The sequence below is a fragment of the Barbus barbus genome (assembly GCF_936440315.1).
Source record: "Barbus barbus genome assembly, chromosome: 40".
Classification (NCBI taxonomy): Eukaryota; Metazoa; Chordata; class Actinopteri; order Cypriniformes; family Cyprinidae; genus Barbus; species Barbus barbus.
Window position 1 is genome coordinate 13,179,617 of NC_136718.1, and position 12,952 is coordinate 13,192,568.

General features: G+C 37.8%; 1 protein-coding gene across 1 annotated transcript in view; it reads right to left on the reverse strand.

Annotated features, from left to right (window-relative positions):
• Positions 1-8,482: 8,482 nt before the first annotated feature.
• The window catches only part of LOC306859548 (ephrin type-B receptor 2-like), a gene marked incomplete at both ends in the record, with an annotated part of 59,479 nt that continues 55,009 nt past the window's right edge, over positions 8,483-12,952 (reverse strand). The window contains 5 exons of the mRNA XM_079400616.1: positions 8,483-8,591; positions 8,787-8,942; positions 11,128-11,321; positions 11,532-11,681; positions 11,783-11,998. Of these exons, the coding sequence (XP_079256742.1) occupies positions 8,483-8,591; positions 8,787-8,942; positions 11,128-11,321; positions 11,532-11,681; positions 11,783-11,998 (825 nt within the window). The remainder of the gene's footprint in view (positions 8,592-8,786; positions 8,943-11,127; positions 11,322-11,531; positions 11,682-11,782; positions 11,999-12,952) is intronic.

Genomic DNA, 12,952 nt, shown 5'->3' on the forward strand with positions numbered 1-12,952 from the left:
TGTCAAGAGGGTGCGAGGTGAAGGGGAGATTGGGGGGGATTAAGAGAGGGAGGTTTGGAGAGGGGTAGAGGAGAGGGGATGAGGTAAAAGGTAAGGGGGCGAGATACTAGGAAAGGGGACAGGGGTGCATCTGGAGATGACAGGAGTCAGGGTTGTCGCGAAGGCATCTTTCCTTGTCTCTTAGATTGCAATCTACAAAGGCTCGAGCAACAGCAAGCGGCTACAAAGACACGGAGCTCTGTTTTCCACGAGATCATGTAGCAGGCAGTGTGGGTCGTGTGGCAGCCCGCTGACTCTGAGCATGAAAGGGGAGGAGAGACAGCGATCGAGAGAATGTGGGGAAGAGAGAGAGCGAGCAATGCAAGGGATTAGCAGAGAGGTAGACAGAGACGAGTGAACCAGAGACTGGGAAGCGCTGGGGGTATGGAGAGGGGAGGGGAGTGTGACGACTGAAGGGGAGGTGTAGCCCACTCGGTTTACCCACAGTCGAAAGGGAATTCTGATTCTTTAATTCAAATGTACACTATGTGTTGATCTGTATCTTGGTCCATACGCTTCTGCTTTTGATTTCGTGCCAGCTGAACTGTGGTGCCCATAGCACATTTGACCAAAGGCTGTGGTTGTAAGTCTAATTCCATCCTTGATAAACGGCTAATGACTTGTTGGCAACAGATTTGGCTTCTTTTCTCTTGTCCTCCGATTCAGTCGGTGTAGTACATAATTTTATATTCTGGCTCCATTGCCATGGTGATGGATGTGACGATTAACATGGGGCTGTGTGCATACAGATTACTGCCCTGAAAGTGAGAGATGGTGACTGTGAATAACTGTGTGAACCTCAGTGAAGATGAACATTGCATGCTACAAATCAGAAATTGCATGCAAAACCTTCTGACCTCGTCACAGCTGCACAACTCAGTCACACTTGTTTACGTCCTGAACATAATGGCTGTCCTGAAAATCGCAACGTTTTCAAAAAGTCCACATTTTATATGAATTGAGAGAAATACAAAAAGATTTTGACAGTACCTCTTCTCCAGTGCGCTCATGAAAGCGGTCATTACTCATCGCTTTTCCAGCTGTTGTTGTTTATTTTTGTCGCTCTGTGTTCTGAATTAATGTTTACTCCTGTGCTGCTGTAAATCTCCAGGCAAATAGAACACATGCTGTGACCACAGACAGCTTTCCTCCTACATCACACGCACTGGAGAATAGCATGGCACAGCCCAATGGAATTACACAGTACTCCCATAGGTCATATTGTAACCTTGACCTTTCAGGCAGGCATCACCGGGGGGGAGAAAGACTTCCCTTTGACCTTTTTCATATGGCACATCTTTGAAAAATATCAACTTGAAATGTTACTTCCTCCGGTCTCCCTGTAAAAGAAATAAATGTCAGGTTCATTAGTGCAAAGGAGGGTATGGTACAGGATATCTTCTCAGTAGGGTATTTGGCAGTGTCAGGAAAGCCGTGCAGATTTTCCATTTACAATTAAAGTCTGGCACATGAATAAATTATAAATATCATGAGCAACATACTGTTTGACACGGTTGGGCTAAGGATGGAACACAACAGGAAAGGACACAAACAAAAGGTAATGCTACTTACTACGATTTGAAAATGTGGCTTGCGTGCAAGACAATAAAATGCCAACACTCTCTCTCAACCAATTCGTATGTATTTTACGAGGTGGCTAATTCGTACAAATTTGTATGACCTCACTCATGCGATTTTTGTACGATTTGTCTAAACCCCACTGACAGGAGGATTTAGGGGCGGGGTTAGGGGTAGGTAATTCGTACAATTTCATACAAATTGGGGAACTCCTAAAATACATATGATTCGTCGTACGAATTCATATGAATTATCCACCTTGTAAAATATGTACAAATGGCCAGGAGATTGGGTTGAAAATGCTGATAACTTTGTGTGCCTTGCTTTGGCAGGGTTGAGTTGATTCTTTTATAGAACCAAACTATTCATCGTCAAGGAAGGTGTGTGACAGGGCTTAGTGGAGAAGATCATCCAGCTCAGATTTTCTCACCAGGGTCTTTAAAGAGAAACATGAGATAATCTCATATACACATTCACACACTGCAAGAAGACCATGTGCCAGCGCCCCCAAAAAGAACACCTGTCAGCCTCGGCTGAGGACATGGTGACACACTTTCCTTCCAGGTGCATTCTGGGCCCTCACTCCGGATGATCCTCACCAACATACCCAAGAGCAAGATACTGTCACCCTACTGAACCTAAGCCATGGTGAGACAACTGGCCACAAAATAAATAATGGGAAAAAACACCAATAGTCACAAAATATGAATGTCTCGGAAACTAGGACACCCACTTGAATGCACAGCATCGAAGTCCAGACTATGAGGGATCAACGAAACTGGGCCAAGTCATTAAAGCACTTTCAATCACAACAGTACTGACAAATTCAATTTATGTGGATATAAGTGCACCATGGTATATGTAGAATTACAGGTGCTGGTCATAAAATTAGAATATCATGAAAAAGTTTATTTATTTCAGAAATACCATTCAAAAAGTTAAACTTGTATATTAGATTCATTCATTACACACAAGACTGATATATTTCAAATGTTTATTTCCTTTAATTTTGACGATTATAACTGACAACTAATGAAAGTGACAAATTCAGTGTCTCAGAAAATTAGAATATTGCGAAAATGTTCAATATTGAAGACACCTGGTGCCACACTCTAATCAGCTAATTAACTCAAAACACCTGCAAAAGCCTTTAAATGGTCTCTCAGTCTAGTTCTGTAGGCTACACAATCATGGGGAAGACTGCTGACTTGACAGTTGTCCAAAAGACGACCATTGACACCTTGCACAAAGAGGGCAACACACAAAAGGTCATTGCTAAAGAGGCTGGCTGTTCACAGAGCTCTGTGTCCAAGCATATTAATAGAGGGGCGAAGAGAAGGACAAGATGTGGTAGAAAAAAAGTGTACAAGCAATAAGGATAACCGCACCCTGGAGAGGATTGTGAAACAAAAAACATTCAAAAATGTGGGGGAGATTCACAAAGAGTGGATTGCAGCTGGAGTCAGTGCTTCAAGAACCACCACGCACAGACGTATGCAAGACATGGGTTTCAGCTGTCGCATTCCTGAACGAGACAGCATCAGAAGCGTCTTGACTGGACTGCTGCTGAGTGGTCCAAAGTTATGTTCTCTGATGAAAGTAAATTTAGCATTTCCTTTGGAAATCAAGGTCCCAGAGTCTGGAGGAAGAGAGGAGAGGCACATAATCCATGTTTCTTGAGGTCCAGTGTAAAGTTTCCACAGTCATTGATGGTTTGGGGTGCCATGTCATCTGCTGGTGTTGGTCCATTGTGTTTTCTGAGGTCCAAGGTCAACGCAGCCGTCTACCAGGAAGTTTTAGAGCACTTCATGCTTCCTGCTGCTGACCAACTTTATGGAGATGCAGATTTCATTTTCCAACAGGACTTGGCACCTGCACAGACTGCCAAAGCTACCAATACCTGGTTTAAGGACCATGGTATCCCTGTTCTTGATTGGCCAGCAAACTCGCCTGACCTTAACCCCATAGAAAACCTATGGGGTATTGTGAAGAGGAAGATGCAATACGCCAGACCCAACAATTCAGAAGAGCTGAAGGCCACTATCAGAGCAACATGGGCTCTCATAACACCTGAGCAGTGCCACAGACTGATCGACTCCATGCCACGCCGCATTGCTGCAGTAATCCAGGCCAAAGGAGCCCCAACTAAATATTGAGTGCTGTACATGCTCATACTTGTCATGTTCATACTTTTCAGTTGGCCAACATTTCTACAAATCTTTTTTTTTGCATTGGTCTTAATTGATATTCTAATTTTCTGAGATACTGAATTTGGGACTTTCATTAGTTGTCAGTTATAATCATCAAAATGAAAGGAAATAAACATTTGAAATATATCAGTCTGTGTGTAATGAATGAATCTAATATACAAGTTTCACTTTTTGAATGGTATTACTGAAATAAATCAACTTTTTCATGATATTCTAATTTTATGACCAGCACCTGTACATGGCCACATATTCAGTACAGATTACAGGATTTATTGTACTTTTGGTGTGGTTTGTTGTGGTGGCTAATTCCACTGGAGTTAAATAAACACCAGCTAATGAAGTGATACTACAGTTATCAGATGGGCATGACACAGTTTGATCATGTTTCAAAGATTAGCAACTTTACTTGGCCCCTATTTGTCAAGACCGTGAGTGCAAAACTGGTGTCCAGCAAGCTACCTAAAACATTTAGCACCACCAAATTAGTTGAAAAGTGTTTCCAGAACACTCCCCATGTCTGCCATTGGTGGGATAGTCACAAATCACCTGCAAAATTGAATTTATGAATGACAATTTAGAAGGAACAACCACTGGCAAAGAACAGATGGTCTGAATTCAGGCTCCACACAGAAGCATCCAGATCACAGCCCAAGGTTTTCTAATCTTTTTAATACTACAGCTTGAGAAGTTTATTCCCTCTCTCTCTTTTTCTCTCACACACACACACACACACACACAGAGTATTGACTGCTCAGTAATTTGTTTGCTCTCTGGGTGACCATAGAGGATGCCATCAAACCAAGACTGGGCTGGATGACAGGAAGCGCAAGGCTTTAGTTCAACTGGCAGACCAGGTCAAATGCCAATGGCTTTTGAGGGATGAGTTTACATGCCTGCAGAAAACACTTTCCAAATGAACTACAGGAGAATAAAAGGTATAAGGGAAAAAAACTTACCAAATTAGTGGCATTTTAAAAAAAACTGAAATCTGGGAGCAGATCAAGTATGGGTAATATTTGCAAAATATTGAGAGGCCTGTGACAAACTTGTTTAAAGATAATACAGCAGCATGCCATAGCAGAAGCACATTAATCCAAGAAGAACATGGAAACATTACTTTGGACAAAAAAAAGTAATTAACAAAGTTAAGAAATAAATACAAAAACATTAATCATAGAAAGCATAAAATCAAACATTCAGAAATGATGTATTCTGTTAAAAATAAAATACTAATAACATATAACTTTTTGACATTTTGTGGTTTCTCCAGTAGTTGTGCTGCTACAGTAGATATGCTTCTAACAGCATGTTAACAGACCTCATTTTGCAGCCTACAACGCCCCCTGGTGGTCTGGAGCAATGCAACAACACAAAATAACCATTCAGACTTTAGAATCATGCTGCAAAAAATAAAATACTTATCACATGACCCATGACACTGACCCTTGCTCCATATTTTATTGAAGAAAAACATAACGGGCCACAAATGTTCTTTCATAGAAAATAAACCAATAGCAATACTACAAATTATTTAACCGTAACATCATACACAGGGTTACAGTAAATGTACATTTATACAAAATCCAGAGCCTCCTGCTTCACTCACAGTGGTCATGGTGGACAGTACAGTGTGTGTGTGTGTGTGTGTGTGTATGATGGGTCAATACCAATGAAAGTGAGTGCATACTATTGTATGCATGTGCATGGCCTAATCCACAGTCATTTTTACCACAAAGAAATGGATCTTTTATCAAATAGAGAGTAAAATGGAAAAAATTGCCACATTACAATTAAAAATGGTAAAAAAAAATTACAAAGTTATACATAAAGGTATTTTCTAATATATTAACATATGTACATTCTTTTCATACAACTTTATGTTCTGTCATTATGGTAATGACATATTAAAAAAAAAAAAAAATCACGACAGTCCACTGAGCCTTAAATTTTTTTATTCCCTTTATAAAGTTGATTCCTGGTGCTTTCGTGAATTGTTAAAATTTCAATTAAAAGGGAAAGAAGAAATGGTTTTGCAATAATAATGATGTTGCTAACACAACATTGCACTTTCAGTTTACATTTTACTATAGAAATTTGGCCAACACTCTGAAAAAATGCAGTTTAATGTAAAATGAAAGCATGGAATATATTTACCTAAATATTGCAGCACATAACTATTAGCAGTTATGAGTTTGTCAGGCAAAGCAGCCTGTCTCACATTAAAAGTCAGTACGCCTACGGAGGAAAACAAGGTCGGTAAAAAAGGTGTTAGTGCTGAGAGAGAGAGAGCGAGTGAAACAAAAATATGTGAGATTCAGACCTATTAAGAAAGTGAACAAGAGTATTTCTATACAAGTGTAAAGTGTTTAGACGTGGAAGACCAGTCAACAAGTTGATAGGAAGCACATTCACTTTAGAGAGACGGTGTCACAGTGTCAAAAGTGTCAACTCAACAACTATTTTGGGTTAAAAATGTGCTGTGCTCCAGGAAGAGCAACAGACTAGAACTGCTTATCAACCAACACTGTATATACTGAAAACAACAAACAAGCAAGCATGTATTCTGCAAAGTACTTTACAATAATGATGAATATGTCATGAAGTTTAATGTATCAAACATGTCAAAGATATATAAGAAAACATATATGGTCAGTGAAGCCTTTTCACTTAGTCCAAGCTCATACTGTCAAAATGACCTTTGCCACAGCACTATAATTCAGATAAACTGCACACATCTATACAAATAAGAGAGCATATTGATGTTAAAATTCACAAAACTGACAGACTTTTTTTATGTGTCTTTAGGTCTCCCTCTTTTGATCTCGTTCTTTAATTTCGTAAGCTGCATTTTGCGTGTGCAGTGCTTCAATTGTGGCAAGAACGTAATACTATTTCATGTGGACAGCAAAACTTCTACAAATAGGGTTCAAAACAAGGCCCAAAAATGAAGTTGGACAGGCCAAATCCAAATTTCAAGGGAGAGACAGGGACATTTAAAGTGTTCAAAACTTGCTATTTTTATGTTAATCTTATGTTAGATAATAGCTTTTCAAACATCTAATAATTCTTACAACAAAAAACATGGGATTAGCGCCTCTAATGCTTTCAAAAAAGTAACTGGGCAACAAATTGTACCCTATTTGCGAAGTGCCAGTATGCATATATACACACACATAATTATATATGTATACATATACATAAATTGTTGAAATATCGAAAGAAAAATGTGGGGGGAAAACTTTTTCAAAACATGACATTTGATGAAAAATTAACACTTAGGAACACTTACTATTGGGCTAAAAAATAAACATCAAATTAAATCCGGCATGCACCTCTATTATATTCTGTCGGCAGGCTCTGTAAAGAAATCAGCACATGAAGTGCTTTCGATATGTGACAAGAACATCTGTAGTACAACACTGGTGCATGATTATATGGTTAATTGGAAAGTATTGGTGTTAAAAAGTATAAAACAAATAAATAAAACTCATGAAGAAAATAAAACATATCACATTACTTTGTACAAAAAAAAAAAAAAAAAATACTGAACCAGTACTGGCTGCTTTGCCAACTATTCACATAGTTCTATAATAGTCCTCATATTGGCAAATTCTGCCAGCACAAGATCCATCACATGGATCATTCCTCATCATACATGAGCATCACACATGTATACTTGTTTCTTCTTTATTTCTTGCTATTAGTCCATTGTCCATTTCAGATGCACACCAAAACAAAATTTGACATTTTAAATGATCTTGTCAATACATTTCTGGTGAATATGGTTGAGAACCAAATCATTTCAAAGAGTAAAGGGGCTACAGTATATATAATCAAAATCTGATTTAATCTCATTTAATGAGACTGCAGATTTACCCAAAAAACAGCCAAAATAATGTGTAAGTGGCTACATTTACATGCATGAACAACCTTTCCAACACTTTTATTCTGCATATGGAAATGCCATGAATAAATTTATACCCAATATAACACTATCATAAAATGGTGACTGCATTTTATTCTTATTCTGTGAACTGACATCTAATATTTAAATTTTAATGGGTGCACTTTATAAATGCTTTTTTAAATGGACCCAGAAAGTGCTCAGAAATATTTTCATTTGTTGATTTTAGAACGAATGCAAGAATAGTTACTCGGCAGGTGATTTGCAGGTAATCGATAGCACATTTCATAATGTAACAATAGAGAAAGCTGCTTAGAGCAAGGAATTTACATACAAAAGGCGATTATTTTTATGCAAAGGGTATATTTAACGAGGCCGCCACCTTAAATTAGAAATGTATTTTTAAATGTCTATTAAATAATAGATATATCAACATGAGAGTCTTTTATGTGGTTTATTAGAAATACTGCAAAGTCAGAGATAATACTGGAACATAAATGTGCATGTAAATGCAGCCAGAATGACATTTATGGATAATTTTGGCCATTGCAAAGACTACAGCTTGCCTTCAGTGTGCTGGTGCTGTATCAAGACCATAGCGGTCTTACGGGGATCTGTTCTTGATCATCCCCAGAGAAAGTGACTACTGCTGGTCTCTGGACACAGGGCTCGCTGAGGGGGACGTCTTTCTGTGAGAAGATCCACAGGGGTCTGGTGTGCACAGGCTGGTCCCATCCTCCACTCTTACGAATCAAACCTCCACTGACTGGATCTGGTTCATTTGGGCTCGCATCATCTGCACACTGTTGAGAATCTTCTTCTGGTGGCCTGCTAGTATGACTCCCACCCTCAGAATGTCACTGTGAGGACAGATAGAGGGTGTCAGAGAAGCGACTGCATAATGTCACAGTCAAAGAATGATCTAAGCAGACAAGACTATCAATCAAATTTCTAGTTATAGGTTTCTGGTGGCTATAGCATCTGGTTCTGTAACTTAGTCATGAAAATGATCGATTTGAATCTGCTGAGCTGTATGGAAGATAGCGAAAACATACTCCATATTCAACTGAGACACGGCTTCAAAGGTAGTGAGGTCTTCATTGGCAAAGTTCTCTTTGTACTGGCCCATTTTGATGGCGTCCAGCCATTCATCCACTGTGCTGAAGCTGGAGAAGTCTGGTGTGCTGCGGTCCAGCAGAGGTAGATGTACGCTGTAAAACACTTACAGAATCAACATCACATATGGGACTTAAATCATGAGTATTCAAAAATGGATTCTGTTTAATTATAAGAAATATTGCTAACACCACCTGACCCAGTTGAGCAAATTAAAAATGACAAACTACATCTGTAACATGCACTCAAAACAGCAATACTGTTAAATATTAATACAATTTAAAATAACTGTTTTCTATTTTAATATATTTTACAAATTTATTCCCGTGAAGCAAAGCTGAATTTTCAGCAGTCATTACTCCAGTCCTCAGTGCCACAGAATCCTTCAGAAATCATTCTAATATTGATTTGCTAATCAAGAAACTTTAATGATTTTTTTTAAATAGAAAGTTTAAAAGAACACTTATTTGAAATGCAATTTTAACATTATACATATCTTTACTGTCACTTCTGAACAACTTAATGCATCCTTGAATAAAATATTAATTTACAAATTAAAAGAAAACTAATCTTACTGACCCCCCAAACTTGTGGATGGTAGTGTACATTAAAAAGTGTGACAAAAATAAAGCATAAAGCAAATAAAGCATAAAACATTGGTGAAATGGGAGTCTTTTATGGACAAATCATGACCTATTTTTGAAACCTGTGTATTCTTATAAAACAATATAACTTTGTTTGCCCATTAACATTAGTTGTTACTTTTCAGTCTTTATATTTGTTATACTTCTTTGTGTATTATATACTATTATGTATTATAATATTATGTAATGTATATTATGTATAATATTATATAATATTGTGTTTCTACCCGCCTTTTAAAAACTTGTGCGGTAGAACTTACTCTGGTTTGGTGCACACTTTTCCAACGTTCACTGGATTTACACAGAGTTCCTGCACTTTGGAAAAATTCTGTGATTACCCCAATCCCTAAGAAACCACACCCATCTGAGAATAAGGATTATAGACCTGTAGCAATAACTTTGATCATTATGAAATGTTTTGAGAAATACATGGTCACCTTACTGAAAAATGAAGTGACACCACAGCTAGATCCATGGCAGTTTGCCTATAAGCAGGGAAGGAGCATGGAGGATGCAGTTGGAGGTATCACTCATTTAGTTTTGAAGCATCTGGAGGACACTAAGGCATATGCACGCCTCCTTTTTATTGATTTTAGTTCAGCTTTTAATTCACTACAGCCTTATTTACTGTTGGATAAATTAAAGAAGATGCAGGTAAATCCATTAATTATTAAGTGGTACTTTTCCTTTTTAACAAATAGAACACAACAGGTAAAGGTTAATAGGACAATATCGTATTCCAACTGTATTAGTACAGGAGCCCCACAGGGATGTGTGAGCTCCCCAGTCCTCTTCACATTGTACACAAACTGTTGTGTGAGGAAAACCACCAATAATTATGTTGTAAAATTCAGTGATGACACAGCCATACTTAGTTTGTTATACAAAAACCAAGATATATCATCTTATCATGATGAAATTAAACAGTTTGTGGAGTGGTGTGATGCACACCATCTCGTTGTCAATGTGAAGAAAACCAAGGAGATGATTTTTGATCCCAAGTTAATTGGAGATCACAGTCCAGTTTTTATTCATAATGTTCCTATTATGCAGGTGTCCTCTTACAAATACCTCGGTATTCATATTGAGTGTTCATTGACATGGAATGTCCACGTTGAAAGCTTACAACCGAGACTGTATTTCTTGAGAAGGCTGAGACTCTTTGGTGTTAACAGTAAGATCATGTGGTTGTTCTATCAAGCTGAACTGGAGAATGTGATTCGTTATGGTATTCATCTTTGGTATGGTAACTTGACAGCGCAGTTAAAGACTAAGCTTACACAGCTTATTCGAATAGCCATGAAGATTGTGGTCATGAAGGAGCATTCTTATCTCAAGACCCTGTATGAAACATCAGTGCTTAGGGAGGCATACAAGATCTTAAATGACAATGCACATTTTGAATCCAGAATTTGAACCGTTACCATCAGGAAGGAGATTTAGAATGCCAAGGTGTAGACTTAATAGGTTTAAGAATTCATTCATTCCTTCGGCAACTAAGGCACTAAACAGTAGCATGTGATTTTTAATTTTTTTTTTTAATTAATGTTTTATTGAGATAGTTGTTTATTTATGTGTGTTATGTATTGTTTAAATATGGTGATGCAGTGGCTGTTTTTGGAATAAAATCTCTTACCCTGAAGAGAGAGGGGTGGTGGCCTTCAGGCTGCCAGGATTACGGATCATCTTATCCAGAGTGTTTACAGTCTGACTGAATTTCGGACGGTTGTTTCGGTCCTTCTGCCAGCAGTCCAACATTAGTTGGTGCAGTGCATTTGGACAGTCCATAGGAGGGGGTAACCTATAATCCTGTTCAATAGCATTTATTACCTGGATTGATGGGAAGATAAATTACTTATTAAGCAATACATCAATATAACAATACAATAAACATTTTAAACATGTTCTTGTATGCACTTTCATATGGTGTTTAATGACATTGCTTGTCCACTAGGGGACATCCTTATCCAGGCCTTCATGAAAAAAGCTAGATGAAAACCATCATCTATAATCATCAACATATAAGAATTGATTTCATACATCTTGATTGCTCAGGTCCCAGTAAGGTCGCTCTCCATAGGACATGACCTCCCACATTACGATCCCATAGCTCCACACATCACTCGAGGATGTGAACTTCCTGTATTGAATGGCCTCAGGAGCAGTCCATCGTATTGGAATTTTCCCTCCCTGTGTGGACATTGAATTTAGTTAGGAATATTTCATTAGCATGAAGTATTAGGTGCTGCCACATAGCATTAGGCCACATGACCCATTAAACACACACTCACCAGACCGCTTGTGTATGTAGGATCTGACGTGTCATCTTCCAAAAAGCGTGAAAGCCCAAAATCGGATACTTTGCAGACTAGATTGCTATTAACCAGGATGTTGCGGGCGGCCAGATCACGATGTACGTAGTTCATGTCACAGAGGTACTTCATGCCAGCTGCAATGCCACGCAGCATGCCAACCAACTGGATGACAGTGAACTGGCCATCGTTTTGCTGAGATGTCATACAGAGAATACAGAAATATGAAATATATTAAAATATAATCAAATTATGCGTTTAAGACAGAGGATACACGTGTTTCTTCTCTGGATTAAGTAAAAAAAAGCATTTCTAACGTTTTTAAATCAGCCTTTCTAACAAAACATCTTTGTTCTGTGAGCTTGTGTCACAATCTTGTGGCGAAACATCTGGACTTCAGTCCAGCTGTGCCTCTCGGCAGACACATCTGGGCCCTGCCCAATGGGATCATGAGTCAGTTAAAAGCAGCACAAGGACAAGTACCATCACACACTGTGAAATAAAAAGCTTAAATAAATTGGTTTTAGGACAATGTGTGGGCAAAAAAATAGTTATTTTTTAATTAGGTGCCAAAAATCTAAATTTACAAAGTTAAAACCCGATGTAGCATGAAATCACGATTAAATCGCAGGTGCAGCCTAATTAAAGGTGCACTCAATTTTTTGACCTTAAAAAAAAGAAGAAAATCACTACAGTTCAAAAGTTTGGGTTCAATTGATTTCTTGGGTTTTAGAAATAATGCTTTTTTTTCAGCAAGGATGCATTAAACTGATCAAAAGCGATAGTAAAGATATTTATAATGTAACAAAAGATTTCTCTTTCAATATCTTTTAAACTTTCCATTCAGTTTCATGTTTTTGACAGAAATTTTAAGAACAGTTTTCAACATTTATAACAATAAGAAATGTTTGTTGAGCAGCAAATTCGCATATTCGAATCATTTTCGAAGGATCATGTGACACTAAAGACAGGAGTAATAATGCTGAAAATTCAGCTTTGCCATCACATGAATAAATTAAATAGTAAAATATATCAAAATAGAAAAACAATTATTGTAAATAATAAAAATATTTCATAACGTTTCTACTGTAATTGTGATCCAATAAATGTAGCCTTGGTAAATACTGTATAAAAGTGTATTGTAGTGTT